The following is a 22,318-nucleotide window of genomic DNA, read 5'->3' as shown; positions in this document are numbered from 1 at the left end:
TGAATTCACGGTCGTAAATATTTCAGTTTTGAGAAGAGTATTCTTGGATCTGGAAAGGGATAGCTTTGGTTAAATCAAAGGATAAGAATTTAATATTTAAAAAAATGTTGATTGTCTTCTACAAATTTCGACTAATGTTACATTCTTAAACATTGACTAAACCAACACACAGTATTAGAGAAACCCAAGGAATAAAGTTTTAAAAAGAGAGGGTATGTGTGTGTTTTAACTTTAAGAGAGACTATCATTGATTTTTTAATTATTATACAGTAGGATATGGTAATTTTGTCTTATTAAGTTATAAACCTGTGAGGTTAAAAACAGTTTACTCTTAATAAATACTAAAGAATTATGAGGATCATGCACTTTTACATCTAAAAGGAAGAAAACTTTTCCATTGACTGATTCTTCCTCTGAATTTGAATACTGTGTATGCCAATTGTTTTAAGTCTTCTATCAGATTGTTAGCAGATAATTTTAACCTCTCTGGGGTCATAGACCACTTTGAGATAGAATGAAAGCCTGAATCTTCTCCCCCAGAACCATAGATATATGGCTGTTTTTGTACTTTTTTTTTTTTTTTTTGATTTTTTTTTTTTTTTTAAGTGGGAGAGAGGGAGTTTGACCTCATGGAACCCACTTTTTGGCACTGAATTAAGAACTTAGTTTTTATTTTCTCAGTTCTGGGGATGAAACCCGGGGCTTCCACACATACTAGACAAGTGCTGTACCACTAAGCTCTATCCCAAGCATTAAAAGCCATTTTTAAATAAGAAAACCTGCCTGTTGGCAGAGTTCTTTATAAGCTTTGACTATGTAGATATTTCATAGTTTTCTATAGAAAAGCATCTAGTCATATACAAAGAGACATTATTTTTCAAGCCTATTCCTTTTATCCCTGGCAAAGTCACATGGAATTAGTATTCTTGATACCAGTATGCTTATGCAGGCGGTATTTACTGGGTGCCCACTCTGTGCTGGGCACTTAGAGACTGATGATGCAATAAGGAAAAAAACAAAGTCTGTCGCGACCCCTCGCCGGCAAGGGAAAACACGACACAAGATTCTTCTTTCAGCAGTTTATTCAGGCCTTGTTTCATGTATCATCTTCTAGTGACCCCCTGCCGAGCGCCCAAGCATAGCCTAATAAAGCTTACTCAAGTCCAATCCAAAGCTGCCACGCGGGGTTTTCTCATAGGGTGTTGAGGGACAGCACGCCAACTCTCCCAAATAAGGAGTTGTTTACCAAGATCCACAACGGAGACCGGCACCATCTTCTAATGGCGGCAACGGTCTACAAACACGGCTCACCACAAAAGTCCAGGCCCTCAGGAATTTTGCAATCTTAGTAGGTAATGTTTCTCATTAAGAGGAATTTTGCAATCTTAGTAGGTAATGTTTCTCATTAAGTCCAAAAAACTCTGAAATGATATCATTCTTGTAAATATGATGCAGTGAGAAAGCTTAAATGCTAAACATAAAGAATAGATAGGATTGTTATCAAAAAGGAGGTATCTAAAAAAAGAAAAATACATTCTCTACTAGCTAAGTGCATTGTGTTCCATAGACTACTTGCTTTACAAAGTACAAAAACTCTTAAAACATTAAATAGCTTCCTATTAAAGTTTATATGAAAATGAAAATAACACTCCATCATTTTTAAAGATTAATTATAAAAATGTATAGTATATGAATTATCAGCTCACATAAATTTGAAAATAAGTTTTCTGGGATAATATATTTTTACAAGCTAAACTTGAATAATAATTCTCTCCTGTTCTAACTTGTCATTTATCTAATGGAAGGATCTAATGCAAGCAGATCTGCCTGAGATATGCTTTATGTTATTGTATGGATTACGGTTTACTCTAGCATGCTTGTGAAAAAAATCCATACATACCAAGTATTCCTTGAAGGAAAAGGTAAACCTTTCTAAGATTCAAAAGAACAAGAAAATGTCAAATATATGGCTTCCTGCATCCAAGTAGATTAGGAACCACATTTTCCTACATACTGTCAGTATTCTTTCCTTATACCATAACTTGACAGGTGGTATAATTGAATTGTTAACTTTCTTATGGGAGAAGTGGTCAGAGCTACTATTTTTAAACAATATTTTAGTCTAGTATGGCTGATTCCTAATTGAGAAACCTCAGTCCTTCCTGATTAGGGCCTTCTTTCTGTACTAACCAATTCAGGAAATACATGGGTAGGTGTATTGCTGTTTTACCATCATCTTTTATAAAGGTGTTGAATATTTCTTATAGTTAAAATTCATTGGAATTGTGTGTTAAATTACATTGTTTCAGTACTAACAACATTCTCTTTTTACAGGCTATCCAGATTATGATTGGCATTTTTCATATTTTCATGTGGTATTTCCTATTGGTTTTGTATATGGGACAAATTAAAGGAGTCTTTGGGACATATGAACCTATAACTTACAAAACAGGATGTGCTTTTTGGGGAATTTTTGTGAGTACAATACATTTATATTGATTTCATTATAATATTCATTTCAGTAGTAGAAGATAGAAAAATAATGATAAAAATATTTAATTTTCATATAAAATCCAGATAATGATGCATGGTTGATAAGTGATGTACTGACTCATTAATAAATGATGCACTACTTATATATACCAAAGCATTGCCTTGGAAAAAGAATAAGAGAAAAATAATGAATTTTCAAATTAAATTTTCAAATTAAAAAGCTTCTGCACAGCAAAGAAAACTAGGGCATATGGAGAGAGCCTGCAAAATGGGAGAATATCTTTGCAAGCTACTCTCTGACAGGGGATTAATATCTAGAATACATAAAGCATTCAAAAAGCTTAACACACATGCACACATACATACAATTAATAAATGGGCAAATGAACAAAGCAGACATTTTTCAAAAGAAGTACAGATGACCAACTAATAATGTAAAAATATGTTCAACATCCTTAGCAATTAGGGAAATGCAAATCAAAACTACATTAAGATTTTATCATACTCCAGTCAGAAATGGCAGTCATCAAGAATACAAATAATAAATGTTGGTGAGAATGTGTGGAAAATGGTACACTCATTCTTTGTTGGTGGGACTGCAAATTAGTACAACCACTTTGGCAGAGCTTATGGAGGGAGATTCCTCAAAAGACTAAGAATGGAACCACTATATGACCCAGCTATCCCACTATTTGATATTTATCCAAAAGAACTAAAATCAGCATACTATAGTGAGAAAGCCACATCAGTGTTTATAACAATGCAATTGAAATTCACAATAGCCAGGTTAGGAACCAGCCTAGGTGCTCATCAACACATGAATGGATCAAGAAAAGGTAATAAAACACATACAAGGGAGTTTTACTCAACCATAAAGAAGAATGAAATTATGGCATTTGCTGGTAAATGGATGGAAATATAGAACCTCGTCTAAGTGAAAATAAACCAGACACAAAAAGTCAAGGGTGTAATGTTTTCTCTCATCTGAGGAAGCGAGGATAAAATAAGGGGAAAAGGTGGTGTGAGGGGGAATCCCATGAAAATAAAAGGGAAATCATTAGAGTAGAGGAAGGGAATTGAGGAAAGGCAGGAAGAGGAAGGAGACTCCAAGTACATTTCACCTTTATGTCTATCTATAAAGTACCAATTTAAAAAACAAATAAATGGAAGATCAGTAGAGTAAAGGAAGGGCAAAAGATAGAGAGAGGAGGATAAGGAAAGAGGAAGTACTGGGAACTGAAATGGAGCAAATTAAGTTCCCTGCATATGTGATTATGTGAGAGGCACATATTGCCTAAAAAAAAACTTTTAAAAATAGCATATTAAACAATACATTTTCTAGAATTTCAATTAAATGTAATTCAGTAAAAAAATTTTCAGGTTGCAAATTTTGAAAGGCATTTTATTAAGCAAATGACTTAATAATCTAGTTGGAGAGCACTCTCGTTTAAAATTCACAAGGTATTTTCACTTTGATATCATGTTAGTTTTTCTCTTCACCATCTACCTCCTTAGAAATCTCAGCTTTTGTTTACAGAAGCAAGTGTAGAATGTGTGATTTAAATTTACTCTTGTGGAATTTATAAGTTTCAAATTTTGACCTTCTTAAATAAAGGGTGTTGCATGAATGCTGTTTTTTTCCTAAAATTAGCCTTTGCTAATAAAACCACTAAAACAGATAAGGCAAGGAATATTTCAGGGGGTTGTACAGATCACTTTCGAACAATATGGTATTGTTTTCCTGTTCTTGGAAATAAATATTCTCTCATGAAATAATGGGATCTCTTTTTGAAAAATCAAACAAAAGCATAAATAGCAGCTCTTACCTTAGTAATTACTATAAGAGTTGTATTTTGTAAATCACAGTGTGAGATCAACTCACAAGCCATGTTTTCCATATCTGGACATGTACTCAGCCAATGCATCATCTCATTAGAAGCAACAGCACTAGAAGAAATAACTGAGTTATGTGTGAAATATTTTATGCACACATAATCAGACATGATCCCAGATTCAGAACTGCCACAGTCCGCATTCTGTCCACATTCCCTTATATATTTCTATTACTAGTGACCCTGTGGTTATTTTTTATAACCTTTGGATAGCATCATTACTTCATGATGGATACTTATCCTGATCCCTTTAAGTTATTTTTTTTATTACTGTTTAGTATTCTAAAAATACTTGACTTAGAAAATTTTAAAAATACATTTTAAGTTGGCAATCATTATCAATAAATACTTATGTTTTTATGTTCAGTATATTGTGTCAGGAGCTTCCACAATAAGATCAACACAGAAATCGAGTCAATACCTGGTAAGTTGAAATGTTGGGATATCTCTAGAATTGACTATCACTATGCTTAACAATAGGTCTTAATGAAAAGATGATTCAGAATAATGAAGTAGTCTACACACCCTATAAAACAAATTAAGAAATTAAGTGAAAATCTAGGATTACATAAGTTAATGGAGACAAATATGTTGCAGTAGTTAAACTCATGATTACCTTATGTAAAAGCTTATAAATTATAGTTTTTAGGGTTTTTTGTTTGGTATTCTACCTTTTAACATTATATGAATATCATGATTAGAAAGCATTTAACAGAACCTAATGCCTTTATATATAGATATTATACTGCTCTAAAATCTCATTTTCTGAAAGTCAGATTGTAAATAGGATTGTATCAAAGTTGGGCATTTGTCCAGGAAAAAGATCTGTGATATAGGATAAATAAATTTGATATCTGTTTAAAGTTATTGGTAAATGTTCCCAGATAATTAAAATCTATGATTAAAACTTAATTCCGTTTGATTGTATTTCCACAAGCAGTTTTCATTTTCCATTACTTTTTTTTTCTTCTCCTTTTTTAATTTTCCTTTCAGTTGAAACCCTTTGGTTCAAATCATGTTTTACAATCTTCTTACAACTGATTCACAAGATTGTAAAATACAATATTTTTGATCCCCAATGGATTTGGAAGATTAATGCTTTTTATTTTTTATTTTTAAAGAGAGAGAAAGAGAGAGAGAGAATTTTAATATTTATTTTTTAGTTCTCGGCAGACACAACATCTTTGTTTGTATATGGTACTGAGGATCGAACCCGGGCCACACACATGCCAGGCGAGTGTGCTACCGCTTGAGCCACATCCCCAGCCCAGATTAATGCTTTTTAGTTTGTTGATAATTTAATGTTTTGTCTACATTAACTGGGTTTTGTGTAAACCAGAAATATATCTTGCATGAGCAGCAAGTGTACAAATACTTCTAAAGCCTCACAAACTAGATCAAAGTTTTTAATTAGATGACTTTGTTTTAGCAAGACAAACTGTTTAACCAAAGTATTTATTCTGAATATAATAAATTTACCTTATGTCTCCTTTTCAGACGATATGGGCTTTGATCATGAACATCTTCTCTGTAATTACTGCATTTATTGCACTATGTCTAACAGTACTTGAGTTGTCTACTTTTCATACTGTGTCATATAGGAATTATGGACAAGCGGTAAGTGGCCTGTTGTATAGGAAAACCTTAATTTAAAAATTATTATTTTCAGTGATTTTGAAGACTTAGGATATAAAACAAGGCTTGTATTGTTCCTTTATGTGGCAGTGAGGTCTTGATTGAAAGAGCTTAATTTTAAAAAATGATTCTAAGGTAATATTTTTAGTTCATATTAACAAGCCATTTGAATTCTTGATTTTCCCAATTAAAATAAAGCAAGTAAAAAATATAAAGACTTCAATGATAAGTGTCTTTGCGTTAGGCACAAGGTCTCTGATGATTCTTTTCATGTAAGAAAAGCATAATCCTGGACCATAAAACCATTCCCCAAATCAACAAAAGAATTCTGCTATGTATGCATAGTTCAAATTTTAAATGCCTAGTGATTTCTCATTTCACAGAACTTTTCATAGCAACCTATCTTTGCATCTTATATGAATTTTGATTATATGAAATCACTATATTTCTTCCTAAGATATTAACTACATTTATTCCAGCTGTTCTGGCTTTAAATTTCAAATCACAAAATTAGTGCTACAAAAGACTTTAGTAATGCTTATAAAAAAAATCTCCCATTTAAAATGAGGAAAGGTTGCAGGAAGGGCTGGCCAACAGAACAAAAGAAAAAACAATTATTATAAAATAATGACTAGAAGAGTTACTGTAGGAGAGGGATATGACTTTCTCTCCTTCCCTATACACTTCCTCTCTTTACCTGCAATATAGTATGTAGAGGCTCATCAGTGGAAATAATTCAGAGAATAGAAAACAAGACTGTATGGCCGGGTGCAGTGACGCATGCCTGGAATCCCGGTGGCTCAGGAGGCTGATGCGAGAAGATCGTGATTTCAAAGCCAGCCTCAGCAAAAGCAAGGTGCTGAGCAACTCAGTGAGACCCTGTCTCTAAATAAAATACAAAATGGGGCTGTGGATTCGGCTCAGTGGTCAAGTGCTCCTGAGTGCAATCCTCAGTACCCCTCTTCAAAGAGAAGAAAGAAAGAAAGACCGTAGAATAATAAGCAAATAATTGAAAGTACAGTAATACCCCAAAATAGATGGTGTGTAATAAATGACTTAAATAAACATACCCAGATTTCCCCTATAAATTCTAAGAAAAATCTCCAATATCTGGTGATTCAATAAATAGATAACTTCAATTGTGATTTTGTTTGCAGAGAATAAGAAGGGTGTACTTAAGTTATTAAGTGTATGATTGTTTCAGGGTACTTAGGTCACCATTCTTTTTCCTAAATTTATAATCATCAATTTAAGATAATATTGCATAATTGTCAAGACCTTCTATATTAGTCTGTTTTTTGAAAGCTATAACAAAATAACTGAGACTGTATACTTACAAGAAAGAAAGGCTGAAAGTCCCAAGATAGGTAGCCCTGTTTGACCTCTAGTAAGGGCCTAATGGCAGATAATATCAAGGGAGAAAGTACCTGACAGGGTCTACAGGTAAGACATGAAAACAAAGATTGGGAAAGGCTCAGTCTTGCTCCTTTATAACAACGCTTTCACAAGATTTAGCTAGAGTCTCATGAGAACTACATTAATTCCTTTTAAGAACAGCACCTCCAGTGACCTAACAATCCCTCCTCCCATGTCCATTTCTGAAAGTTCCCTGCCACTTCTTACAATTACCAAATGAGAACCAAGTTTCCAACACATGAACCCTTGGGGGGTGCACTGAAACCTTGTCCAAATCACAGCACCTGTCTTTTGCAATAAATATTAAGAACCACTGTTGACTGTACTTATCTGAACTCAGTACTAATGATTTTCCCCAAAACCACAAGTTTTATCTTTTTTTTTCTGTGATTGGTTATACAAAATGAACTTGTACATTAGACATACATTTCTTACCCACTGGCTTTTCCCAGTGGCGTTGTTGAGTTATGTCTACATTTATTAAGATAGCCAACATTTTACAATATTTTCACATGCCCCTTTTATAGCATAAGAAAGGTGTTTGGCTACATAAGAAAGTCATCCAAGTAATCAGTGTTCCGAGGAACACTATCATCTGTCCCCCAAAGTGCATACCTCTGAAATATGTCTCCCATATAACAACATGGTTAATGGTATAGACTCCAGAACCAGATTGCATTGTTCAAATACTATCCTTATACCTGCTAGCTATGTGTAATGCTTTGGTGAAGTTTAGCTTCCTGTTCCTTAGTATCCTTATGTGTAAACAGGAAAATGTTCTAATTCATGCCTGGTAGCTAATTGTTTTGTTCTTTCTCTCAAACTCCAAGCCTATTAATCTGGTGGCTAGCTTGACTTCTTTACTTGGCTATACTTCTATCATCATCTCAAACTCAAAAGATATAAAATAGAAATTGCTTACTTACTTGAAAGTACAGTACCCCCTTGTTGAAATTTTCTAGACCCAAAATCTTAACCTTGGCTCCTCTCTTTGTACTGGCTTTCCAAATTACCAAATATCATTTATTCTTTATTTAACATTTTAAAATTAGATTTCTCTTATGTTTAAGTCTAGGAAATATAATGCAAATTGACCTTAGCAAAAAAGAGCCCTTGCTGATTTAAGCCTGGTTCATAAGCATAGATTATATTTCAAGAACTCATATTCTCTCTCTTACTTTGCTATTTGAGCTGCTCCATCAGACATCTTGCTGCTTTAAGGGAAGAGATTGACAACAACACCAACTTACAAATAAAGGGATGTAGGCAGAGTGATTTTTTAACAGTCTTGCCAGTGAAGAGGCCACAAATAATTTCCACCTGAAATTTTATGATTTTGTATTGCTGCCAACAAACATAAATTAGAATTAAATCCTTCAATCTTCCTAATCTTCCTGTTCATGTCATACATGATCAAACACTGTTTCATTTAAAACTTCTTTATCATTCCTCAAACATGTTAGTTTCTTGTGTTGTTTGCTTGTGTAAATACACTAGGTCATTGTGATACAACTCCATTATTCATTTTATTTTATTTCTCTGTTAATTATTTTGTCACACTTTTAACTTATTTGGGGGAGGCTATTTCTCTTTTTTCCCACTTTTTTTAAATCGGTGCATTATGGTTGTACACACTGATGAAATCTGTTGTTACATATATATACATGCACACAATACACAATATAACAATATAATTTAGCCAGTATCACTCCTCTGTGCTCCCCACCCGCATCTCCCACCTCTTGGCCTCTTTCCTCTACTGATTTCCCTTAGATTTTCATAAGATCCACCACATCCTTCTTTTCTTTTCTCTTCCATAGATTCCTCATGAGAGAAAACATGATGACCCTTAATCTTCTGAGTTTGACTTATTTTGCTTAACATAATTGTGTCTATTTCCATCCATTTTTCTACAAATGCCATAATTTCATTTTTCTTTCCGACTGAATAACACTCCATTGTGTATAAATGCCAACATTTTCTTTATCCATTCATCTGTTGATGAACACCTAGGCTGATTCCATGGTTTGACTATTATGAATTGTGCTGCTAAACATGAGTATGCATGTATCACTGTGGTACGATGACACTAATTGTTCAGGATGAATACTGAAGAGTAGTAGAAGAACTGGGTCATATGGTGGCTCCATACCTAGTCTTTTGAGGAGCTTCCATACTGATATCCATATTGGTTGTACTAATTTACAGTCTCACCAACAGTGTAAAAGTGTTCCTTTTTCCCCACATCCTCTTCAGCATTTATTATTTGTATTCTTGATGACTGCCATTCTGAGCGGTGTAAAATGAAATCTCAGTGTAGTTTTTATTTACATTTCCCTAATTGCTATGATATTGAACTTTTTTTCATATACTTGTTGGCTGTTTGTATTTTTTCTTTTGAGAAGTGTTTGTTTAAATCATTAGCCCATTTATTAATTGGGTTATTTGATTTTTTTTGGTGTAAATTCTTTCTGAAAAAAGGTTGCAATGAAACAAGTAAATAAAAATTGAAGCTGCCTAAAATTCTGCTTTCTCCTTCCTTTTTTCCTCAGCACTACCCTTATTTCAAAGATCCTATCTCTTCATGAAGCCTTTCTAGATACTAGTGGCTTTGAGTGAACCTCCTACTGCCTATAATTATTAAGCATATTTTTATCCATTTTGACATTAACCTTACCATATGTGACTTATTCTCTGTCTTTTCTACTTGATTATAAACTCTGAGAAAGCAGAAAGTTTTTGTCACTGTATTCTCATTATTTAATCCCTAACACTTAACATTTTTTCACATATAAAAGATATTAAATAGAACCAACAAAGAAAAAGGAGAAAGAAGAAGAGGAGGAGGAGAAGAAATTGAAGGGAAAGTGAATTATGTTGCTATTTCTTTTAGGTCTGAATATCCTTATTTACATAGCCAGTACAAAGACTGCTTATTCAGGAAGAGCTCTGTTATGATTTGCATAGCTCACCCATAATGTATGTAGTTGAAAATATTTCCAGTAACATCAGAAGAGATCTATTTTATTTATCCTGGAAGTCACAATCACTTGTGCTTTCAAGTAAAATGTTTGTTGAATTCTTTTTTAATTTGTTCATCATTCTATGCTATTACAGCAGTATCTCTGAGAAATTTTTATCACCACAAATGTAAGTTTAAGTAAATTTGTAGTTACTAATAGCTGTCTTAATAAACAAAAATAGCTTGTTAAAAAACCTCTGGGTTGCCATCTAATCCTTAGAAATAGAAGGGCCAAATCTTACTAACTGGATACCTTACATAGCAAGTTGTGCCAGGGACTCTGTAGTGAGGACATAAACATTAATTAAAAAGTTATAAGAAGTGTAACAAGAATGCTAAGTGATGAAGATCAAGGACGAAAGCCACATACAATGAATAGGGAAGAAGTGTAGCATGAAAAATTAAGAAGAAAGCAAAATAATAAAAATGTCTAGGGAAATCACATTGGGAAAAGGTCCATTTATTGTTTTCCTTCTTTTCCTTGGTTCTTATACTACAGGCTCCTTCCATGAGCTTGTTTGTGCTTACTAAAAATAATAATGTAAGATTTCTCCCTATTTCCTGATTACAGAAACTAGGGAGGGAAGTTTCACGTATTTTATTGGCTTCGTACCTCTTGGAAATTGGTATTGCACTTGCACATTCAATCTGCTGCTGTGCACAGTTGGTAAGTGTTTACTCAGGCAAATCAAGAGATATAAGTTTCTAGAAAGCTACTCTGTAAGGTGATAAAGCACACTATCCAGTGTTTAGAATTAATAAAATGGAATATATTATTTACTTTTCCCCCTTCATTTAATAAATAGAAAACATAAAATGACAAAAGCAATACATGAAACTACGTATCAAAATGTATAAAGTGATTTTTTCACTTAATATAATCTGCATTACATCCACACATCCAAATCTACATAAAAAATTTTTTTACTAATTGTATGATCATTTTCTCATCTTGTTACATGTCTTTTTTTGCAACTATCATAAGCATCTTTTCATTAAAAAACACATCTAAAGAAAGCCTTCTTATAACTTATTTTTTTATATATTTCGCGTTCCCTTATTTCTGTATATTTAACTTTGTTCCCAGTTTTCTTAAATTATAAACAATGATTCAATAAATATTTCAATACAAATATTTTTGCAAACAAGAGACTATTTCTGGAAGTGGTAGATTCCTAAAAATGTGGGTGTAGGGTCAAGTTTAATATTCCAAAATGCTGGAATAATTAATAATACTATAGAAATATATGAGAATGTCTGTTTTCTCACAAGCTTAAAATAACTAGATACCTAACATTCATTCATGGTTTTTGCAAATATTCATGAAGAATCTACTATTTGCTAGGTTTTTTAATAGGCACTAAGGATGACTAACAAGACACTGTCTCTTCATCAGGGAATTTGCATTCAAGTGGAGAAGAAAGATATTTATATATAAAATGGTCATATATGTGCATATATACTATATATAATCATGATAGTAAAATGTTATGAAGTAAAGGCAGAATAAGGAGATAAGGCAAAGGTATTTTACATACGATGGTCAGGTAAGACTTAGGGACTGACTGAAGTACACAAACTGAGACCAGAAAAAGGTTTTGGGCCGTGTGTGTGCATGCACACGTGTGCACATGTGTGTTGATATGTGTCCACATTTATAGAGATAAAAAAAGAGGACTAACATCTTTGAGAGGAAAATGTTAAGGAATAATATAATTAATGTAAAACCATATGTATATAATCCACATAGATATGTTTAATTGGTGTGTATTATATAGAACAGTGGGTTTCATCGTGGCATATCCATACATATATGTGACATAATTTGGTCAGTTTCACTCCTCAGTATGTCCCCTTGCCCTCTTCTCCCCAGGATCCTCTTTCTCTATTCTAATGGCCTCCCTACTTTCATGAGATCTAGTTTTAAAAAAATACAGAATGAATAGGACTTACAGAATGACTAAGTAAGCACATAGCAAATATTCCTAAAAATATTCTGGAAGTTGACCAATGTATACAACAAATTATGAAGTGTTTGTGAATATATACTGGATCTAAATAAAAACTCGTCTCTGATATGTTAGCTTGGGGCTCACTTTGATTCCTTCAACCTCCTTGGTTTTGTTATGCAGAAATTTACCTTGGTGATTCACACTTTGAGGACCAACAGTTTGCTGCTTGAGAGTTAATTTTATTTGAGGCACAACACAGAAATTTCCATGACTAGCGTAATTAAACCAATAGAGATAACAGTCACTCCTAGACTGACTGAGATTACAATATTGTTGGTCAATAAATTGACTAGCAACCAGCCAGAAACTCAACACAGAGATTCAGAGAACAAGACAGCCAACATGGGATATTTACCTTGATAACATTATCTTTATCCCTTATGATCTGGAAGAATGCAAATATGTGCAAGAGTGTGCTCACACTAAGGAAACTGGAAAGAGCTCTAATGAGCTACTCACCTCTAGCTTAAAAAAAAAAAAAAGAAGCCATGCAAAGTAAAGTAAAAGCTGAGATAGACTTATAAGTAGCCTAAACTTTGGAAATATTCTTCAATTCAGAACGAAACAGAAGATCAGAGGACCCCACGTCGTAGCAGTTCCCTGAAACTGAACAAAAAAACCAGTTCTGCAAGGGCAAGTAAAGGTAGGAAGGCTATAGAATAACATTTACCCCTTATGGTCTGGAAGAATATAAGTATGTGCAAGGGTGTGCACACTATGGAATCTGGAGAGAGCTCTAGTGAGCTACTCACCTCTAGCTAAAAAAAAAAAAAAAAAAAGCCATGCAAAGTAAAGTAAAAGCTGCAATAGACTTATAAGAGGCCTAAACTTTGGAAATATTCTTCAATTCAGAACAAACAGAGGATCTGAGGAAACCACATTCTCGTAGCAGCTTCCTGAGTCTGAGCAAAAAATCCAGTTCTACAAGGGCAAGTCAAGGTAGGAAGGCTATAGAATAACATCTAACCCTTATGGTCTGGAAGAATATAAATATGTGCCTGGATATGCACACTATAGAAACTGGAGAAAGCTCTAGTGAGTTACCTCTAGCTAAACAGAAGCCATGCAAAGTAAAGTAAAAGCTGCAATAGACTTATAAGAGGCCTAAACTTTGGAAATATTCTTCAATTCACAACAAACAGAGGGTCTGAGGAAAACACATTCTCATAGCAGCTCCCTGAAACTGAACAAATAAACTAGTTCTACAAGGGCAAGTCAAGGTAGGAAGACTATAGAATAACATCTCTTATGGTCTGGAAGAAAATAAATATGTGCAAGGGTATATGCACAAAGGAACTGGAGAAAGCTCTAGTGAGCCACTCACCTCTAGCTAAAAAAGAAGCCATGCCAAATAAAGTAAAAGCTGAGACAGACAATTAAGTAGCCTAAGCTTTGGAAATACTTTTTGATTCAGAACAAAATGAGGATCAGAGGACACTAAAAACTCATAAGAGCTCCCGGAAAGTGATCTAAAAACCAGTTCTGCAGTGGTAAATTAAGATAGGAAGACTGGGGAAACACTGGTAGACAATACAAAACTAGCAACCAGATGAAAACCTGAAGTACTGGTTTCTAGACTATAAAAAGTTAATAAAAGGAGGCAGTACTGGTGGGCATGGTGGCTTGGTGGTGGAGGGAGCTCCCCTCCAATAAGCTGAAAGACATTCTCCCATCAGTTTTAGACAGAGAGGCTGAGCTGGCATGGGAGAACCCTCAGCACTCTGCAGAACAAAGTTAGTGAAAACAGGGAAGTGGCAACAACTTTGGAACCAGAGACTGGAAATCCCTGCAGTTTACCTTTATTTTCCATATTTCTCTATTTTTCCCTTTATTGCCTTGTTCTAGGCATACTTTCTTTATGAATATTCAAGACCAATCAGTCACTTAAGCTTTATTTTTCACTGGATCATTGGGTACCCATGCACCGTGCTGTGAGTCAGTGTGGGCACAGGAAGGAGACTAATATGTGGGAGAAACAGTGATTGAAGGAGCCATGACTGCTTAATGAAATTGACACTCTGAACTCTGGATAATGAACATGGCTGACAAGGTGTAACTGGGACTGATCATGGTTAGGTAAAAAGCAGCAATTCCACAACATCCTACTTTGGGCCCTGCACCACCTCCCCCATGTCCAGAAGGATATAGAGAATAAACTGGCACATTCCACAACTGCCTACACCCCCATCCACCCCCACCCCCTTCCCACAGACTGATGTTCTCAGACAAAAGGGTACAAAACAATGCAGATTGGTCTACAGGTACATGGTTGAAAGGGTTAGCCAACAGAACTGCCAGATTTACATTTCCATCCCTGGTCACAATAGCAACCATTTTGAGAATGAGATCTGCTCTGAATCTTACGGTACTTCACTAATCGAAGTTATAGGCAAGGAGGGAGTAGACTTGAGTACGTAATACTCCTCTTAACAAGTTTGGCCATTTTGACTCAGAGCTGACAAAAACAGAACAATAAGTCTATCAACCTTCCTCATAGCTGGGAGAGTCTAAATTCAAAACTCTGAAAAGTCAGGTCTCCAACTTTAAAATCTCAACAAAAAGAAAAACAAATTTTTAGTCAATTAATTGGGTCCTCTCTCAATACTTCTTTATTTTGCTCTTATCTCATTCTCTTCTCTCCTTCATCCTTTATTTATCTTTTGTTGCCCCAATATACTTTTCTCTTTTTTTCTTTTTTCTATTTTTTTATTCTTCCACTTCAATTTAGTACACTATCATTAATGCTTAATATTTCCAGAACATTCTATATTATTTCTCACTCTTCTCTTTGGTCAATACATTGTAGAGATCATTTAGAATAACATAGGATATGTTGATATAAAGTTTACTTTTAAATTGCCTCTGTTACTAGCAGTTATTCTCTCAAAGTTATACTGGTGGTTGAACTTAACACTTTGATTATGCTGAAGCTAAGATATCCCCAGCCCAGGGATGATTATGAGATAACTACTCACTAAAGGACCCCCACACAAAAGGAGAAGAGGAATTCAACTCAATGGATGTACAAACATATGACCTCAGAAAACATAGTCACCTCTAATAGTTTATAACCTTCCAATAATTAAGTCAAAAGATACTGAAGTAGATGAAATTCTGAAGACATTTTTTAAAAATGTTTAAATGATCAAGGAACTATAAGAAAATCTTAAGTAATGAACTTAGGAAATACAGAATATACAGGATGTGAAAGAGCATTTCAATAAAAATATAAAGAAACAGAAATCCTGGAAATATAAGACTAAAAATCAAATGAAAAATTTAATTGAAACTCTCAATAACAGATTAGATCATGTGTAAAACAGAATTTCAGACCTTGAAGACAAAATATGTTAACTTGAACACTCAGAAAGAAAAAATAATCATGATCAGAATACATAACAACTCTGGGACAACATTAAGAGACCAAACATAAGAATCATTGGATTTAAGGAAGGAATGTAGATATAGACAAATAATAATTAAAACATTTTCAGTGAAATAATAGAAAAATTTCTAAACATTGGGAATTAGATGGGGATCCACATACAGGGCATTTAAAACCCCACACAGAAAAGATTAAAAAAGAAGGTCTCCATGATACATTATTCTTAAAATACCAAATATATAGGATAATAATAGAATTTTAAAAGGCTCAAGAGAAACATATCAGATTATATACAGAGGTAATCCAATCAAAACAACATCTGATATAACTCAACAAAAACCCTAAAAATCAGGAGGGCTTGGAAAAATGTGTTTCAAACCCTGAAAGAAAATTCCTTTAAACCAAAAGTGCCATATCATGCACAGCTACCTTCAGAATCAAAAGAGAATGAAAACCTTACAAGATAAGCATAAAGAATCCATGACTACTAAGCCATCATTATGGAAAATACATAAAGAAACCCTGACAGAGAAAGTTAAAATCAAATACCAGAACTCAGGAAAGGGTGAATCTCATTGGAAGAGTAGTTAAGTAAAAGTAGTTAAGTAGTTTAAGTAAAGAGTAGTTGAGTAATAGGTTCAAATTAAACATATTTATAATAACACTGAATGTAAATAGTCTTAATTCTCCAGCCAAATAACAGACTGGCATATTGGGTTTTTAAAAACAAGGTCAAACTGTATGTTGTTGGGAAAAGACATACCTCTCTCAAGCAAAGACATCCATAGCTGAAAGTGAAAATTTGAAAATTGATATTCCACGCAAATGCAGCCCATAAGCAAGCAAGAGTAGTGACTCTCATATCTAACAAAGACGACTTCAAATTAGAAGGGATAAAGAAGGTCACTTCATACTGGTGAAGGGATTCAAGTCAACAAGATGATATAACAATAACAAATACGCCGGAAACGAATAAAGTAAATCAAACACTACTTGAGAAAATGGCTCTCATAGACCCCAACAGAATGATACTGGGTGATTTTAAACGCTTTTCTTACCAACAGATTGGTCAGCCAGGTATAAGTTCAGTGAAGACACTTCAGAAATTAAAAAAATATATATTATAAATTAAATGTACCCAACACATCTGTAGACTATTTCATCCAACAACAACTGGGTTTACTTTCTTCTCAGCTGCTCATGGAACTTCTCCAAAAAAAGACCACATTTTAGGTCACAAAGCAAGTCATAAGAAATACAAAAATATCAATATAACTAGGGTCTATTTTGAAAGCTTATATTCCAATAAATTGGAAAGTCTAGAAGAAATAGACAAATTTCTAGACATGTATAATCTACCAAAATTGAAACAAAAGGGGACAGAAAACCCAGACTGGTGACAATCAGTGAGATTGAAGAAAAAATAAAAAGCCTTTCAACAAATGCCCAGGATTGGATGGATTCACATCTGTATTCTACCAGACCTTTAAAGAACTATTGCCAATGCTTCTAAAATTACTCCAGGAAATATAACAGGGGATAACACCTAATTCATTGTATGAAGCCAGTGAGATCTTGAAAGCAAAACCAGATAACTACACATTAAAGAAAGAAAAACTACAGGTCCCTAATCCTTAATAAAATACTAGAAAATCATATTCAAAAACACACTGAGAAGATTATACATGACTGTATAATCATGTTAGTTTCATTCCAGGGATACAAAAATGGTTCAACAAAACAAATCAATAAATTTAATTCACCACATAATAAAATTAAGCACAAAAGTGGGCTGGGTTGTGGCTCAGCGGTGGAGTGCTTACCTAGCACATGCGATGCCCTGGGTTCGATCCTCACCACCACATAAAAATAAATAAACAAAATAAAGGTACTGTGTACAACTAAAAAAATAATTTTTTTTAAAAAAAGAACAAAAATCACATGATCATCTCAGTAGATATTTTTAAAAAATCTTTGGCAAAATTCAGCACCCATTCTTGATAAAAACATTAAAGAAACTAGGAAGACAAAGATCTTACCTAAACATCTTAAAGACTACATGGGAGCCACTATAATATTAAATGGGGGGAAACAAAGCATTTTATCTAAGATAAGCATGTATATATACCTTTACCTCTCCTATTTAAGATGGTATATGAAATTTTAGCCAGATCAGTCAAAGCAAGAGAAGCTTAAAAATGGGGTACCAATAGGAAAGGTAGTTAAATTATCACTGTTTGCAGATTATATGATCCTGCACTTAGAATATTTACATTACTCAATCAGAAAGCTTCTAGATCTGTTGAACAAATCCAGCAGTGTAGCAGGATATATAATCAACATATGAAAATCAATAGCTTTTCTATGTACCAATAGTGAATATGCTGAAAAAGAAACTAGGAATCAATTTCATTCCCAATAGCCTCAAAAAATAAAGTATCTAGGAATAAATCTAACCAAGGAGATGGAAACCCTCTACAATGAGAATTATAGAATATTAATGAAAGAAACTGGAGAAGACACAGAAGATGGAAAGATCTCAAAATTCTTTTTAGGCAGAATTAATATTGTTAAAATGGCCATGCTACCAAAAGCAAAACACAGATACAATGTAATCCCAATCAAAATACCAATAACATGTTTCACAGAACTAACTAGAAATGAACTTTCTTAAATTCATATGGAAGAATAAAAATACCCAGAATAGTCAAGACAATTCTGATCAAAAAGAACAACCACAGAAGCATCACTATACCCAATTTCAAATTATGCTACAGAGCTTTAGTTATAATAACAGCATGGAATTGGCATAAAAATATGTGTGTAGACCAATGAAATAGGATAGAAAACACAGAGACAAACCCACACAGATGCAGTCATCTGATTCTTGACAAAAATGCCAACAACACTCGTTGGAAAACAGGCAGCCTTTTTAACCAACAATGCTGTAAAACTGGATATCCATGTGTAGAAGAATGAAACTAAATTCTTATTTATCACCTTGAAAAAAGGTCTATTCAAAATGGATCAAGAACCAGGGATTAGTACAGAAGCACTGTAGCTGCTAGATAAAAACTTAGGGTCAACACTCCAACACCTTGGTGTAGGCATTAACTTCCTTAATAAGACTTGTTAAAGCTCAAGAAATAAAAACAAGAATCAATAAATGGAATAGCACAGCAAAGGAAACAATAAGAATGTGGAGAGCCTACAGAATGGGAGAAAATCTTTTCCAACTACTCAGAGAATTAATATCCAGAAATATTTTTAAAACTCAAAAAATATCACCTAAAAAATAACCCATTCAGATGTATGCTTTTTATCATATGTGGAAGCTAGAGAGGAAAAAGGGTTGGGGCTTGGGGACATGTGGTTAGATCTCATGAAAATCAAAAGGAGATCAGTAGAGAAAAGGGAACAATAGGTGAGAACTGTGGAGGGAGGTGGAGAGTGCTGGGGAGTGATATTGTCCAAATTATATTGTTATATTGTGTGCATGTACAAATATGTAACAACAAATCCCACCATCATGTACATATATAATGCAACAATTTAAAATGTGGGGAAAAAATGAAACTTATGCTCCACCAATCACAGTGCTCAATAGGACTTTAGTTTTATTATCTTCAACTACTCACTGAGATACTCCAAAGGCAACAGTTCAAACTTTAACCAATCAAATCATTTCTTTGTTCTGTTTGGCATTCACCCTATAAAAGCCTTGCTCTGGGGCTCCTTTAGCAAAGCCAAAGCACTTTTGTATTGGAGCTGCCCAATTCATGTATCATTGACTGCTTAAATAAATGAACTAAATAACAACAACAACAACAATACTAATCCATTAAACAAGATGAGACAAATGGCCAACACATGCATGGAAAAAATATTCAAACACCATTAGCAATCAGGAAAATGCAAATCAAAACTGTAATGTAATTTCTTCTCACTCCAATTCAAATTACAGTCATCAAGAATACAAATAATAATAAATGCTGGCAAACATGCAGGGGAAAAGGAACATTTACACACCCCTGTTGGCATTGTAAATGGGTACAACTACTATGGAAATCAGTATGGCAATTATTTAAAAGAGTAGGAATGGAATGAACATATGACCCAGCTACACCACTTGTTGGTATTAGTCCAAAAGAAAGTCAGCATACTATAGCAAGTTATAGAATCAGCCTAGATGTTCATCAACAGGTAAATAAATTTTTAAATGAGCATGCAAACACACACACACACACACACACACACATAATGAATTTAGTCAGTCATTTGCAGAAAAAAAAATGGATGGAAATGGAGAACATATTGTTAAGTGAAATATGCCAGACCAAAATCCCAAGTGATGTTTTCTGCATATTTGGAAGCTATTGAGAAAAAATGGGGACAGGGAATCTCATAAAAATAGAAGGGACACCAGTAGAATAGAGGATGAAGTTCAGGAGGACAGAGAAGGGGAAGGAAAGGGCACATACTTGGGAGTTAAATTGAACAAATTATGTGCATGTACAAATATATCACAGTGAATCCCACTGTTATGCATAATTATAATGTATCAATTAAATTTTTAAGAAATAATAAAAACTATTTTTCAAGCTGAACTAGTTCCTCAGAAAAAGGTAGAAGTCTTTCTATCTTAAGGAGTATAATGCTCTGCTATTGCTGACATAGCAAAGTACCACAGACTATGTGGCTTGAACAACAGAAATTTATTTTTCTCACAACTCTAGAGGCTAGAAGTTCAAAATGAAAGTGTTTATACTGTTATTTTCTTAGTTTAAGGCCTCTTGCATAGCTTTGGATGACTGTCTTCTCCCTGTGTATTCACATGGTCTTCACTCTGTTTATGTCTGTGTCCTAATTCCTTACTGGATTAGGGTCCAACTAAGGACATATTGTAAATTCATTACACTTCAGAGACCTAATATCCAAGTATTGTCATATTCCAAGATACCAGGAGTTAGGACTGTAATGTATTAGAGCTTTGTGGACAAGTGCAGATCATAACAAGGTGTTTAAGTATACCCTCTGACTAGTCATTGTCTGAGTACTTAGGCTGACCCAGAGAGAAGCCTAGGAAGCTAGTCTTAAATATAAAAACCAAGAATAAAATAAAATGAAAAAGTGAATAGATGTATTACAGGCCACACACTGCAAGGGAAATAGAATCCATACAATTAGTGCAAACAAGTTCCTAAAGCAATAACCACTGCCCTATAAGAAAATTAATCCATTGGAATCCAAAGTTGCTTTACCATGTTATCTAAAATGTCCTATTTTCTGCAACAAGAAATACCTGAGAAGCAAAGTATAATGATTTGTACCCTGAAAAGACCACTCAAGATATATTCTCATCCTAGAAGGGAAGGGGAAATGGTAGAATTAATGAAGAATTATATAAAAACAAAAACAAAAAAACTAAATAAAATATGTTTGAGTTAAAAGATGACAGCACTGACTCAGCAAATAAGACTATCAACAAAAGACATAATAAAAATGGACATTCTGGATTTTAAGAACACAGTTACTGAAAAGAAAAATTCACTACAGAGCCTCAAGAGTATATTAGAATGGATAACATAAAATCAGCAAACATGAAGAGAGTACAATGAAAATCATTCAGTACTAAAAACAGAGGGGAAAAAGAAAGCCTCAGAAACCACTGGGACACCAGTAAGTGTATAATGGTGGTCCCTTAGAAATTGAAGAGAAAGGGGGGAAATGAAGAAATAATGGCCAAATATTTCACTAATTTGATGGCAAATATTATCCTATACATTCATGAATTTGCAACTACAATAAACACAAAGATCCATTCCTAGACATCTCAATCATAATTATGAACAAAGGGAGACAGAAAATCTTGAAATATTATCCTTCAGAAACAAGGGAATGACAATATGGTTAACAGTTGACTTCTCATCAAAAACAATGGAGGTCAGAATAGTGGGATGGCATATGAAAGTGCTGGGGAAAAGAACACTTAAGCAGGAATTCTGAATCCTTTAAACTTATTCTTCAAAACTGAAGATGAAATAAAGACATGCACAAATGACTGCAGAATGTGTTGCTAGCCGAAATACCTTATAAGAAACACTGAAGGAAGCTCTTCATATTAAAAGAAAGTGATGTCAGATGAAATTCAAATGCACATGAATGAATAAAGAGCACCTCGAACTTTTAGCATGAAAATACATATGTGGATAATAAATAAATGGCTATGCATTTTTTTCAATAAAGTTTTGTTCCCCAAAATAGGCAGTGGGCCAGATTTAATTTATATGTCATAGTTTACCACCCATGATCAATAGGTATAAAATTTTATTTTATTTTTTTATGGAGAGAGAGAGAGAGAGAGAGAGAGAGAGAGAGAGAGAGAGAGAGAGAGAGAGAGAATTTAATATTTATTTTTTAGTTTTCAGTGGACACAACATTTTTATTTTATGTGGTGCTGAGG

The 22,318-nt window shown here is 33.8% G+C and overlaps 1 protein-coding gene across 11 annotated transcripts in view; it reads left to right on the top strand.

Moving 5' to 3' along the window:
- Ms4a13 (membrane spanning 4-domains A13) overlaps positions 1-22,318 on the top strand; it is a 63,691-nt gene that overhangs the window by 2,479 nt on the left and 38,894 nt on the right. For 7 of the 11 annotated variants that reach the window (XM_046445650.2, XM_046445647.2, XM_058579587.1 and 4 more), the window contains 3 exons: positions 2,335-2,475; positions 4,753-4,809; positions 5,883-6,002. In XM_046445650.2, the coding sequence (XP_046301606.1) occupies positions 2,347-2,475; positions 4,753-4,809; positions 5,883-6,002 (306 nt within the window). In that variant the 5' untranslated portion in view covers positions 2,335-2,346. Of the gene's footprint in view, positions 1-591; positions 1,353-2,334; positions 2,476-4,752; positions 4,810-5,882; positions 6,003-11,029; positions 11,126-13,028; positions 13,114-13,322; positions 22,214-22,318 lie in introns of those variants that run through there. The other 4 variants (XM_046445653.2, XM_046445649.2, XM_058579585.1 and 1 more) reach the window with 4 other exon arrangements.

The sequence above is a fragment of the Marmota monax genome, unplaced genomic scaffold, assembly GCF_021218885.2.
Source record: "Marmota monax isolate L192 unplaced genomic scaffold, Marmota_monax_Labrador192_F-V1.1 WCK01_AAM20220418_F8-fsc00038, whole genome shotgun sequence".
NCBI classification, from domain to species: Eukaryota; Metazoa; Chordata; class Mammalia; order Rodentia; family Sciuridae; genus Marmota; species Marmota monax.
The sequence above is the reverse complement of the archived record's forward strand: the minus strand, read 5'-3'. Positions and strand labels throughout refer to the sequence as shown.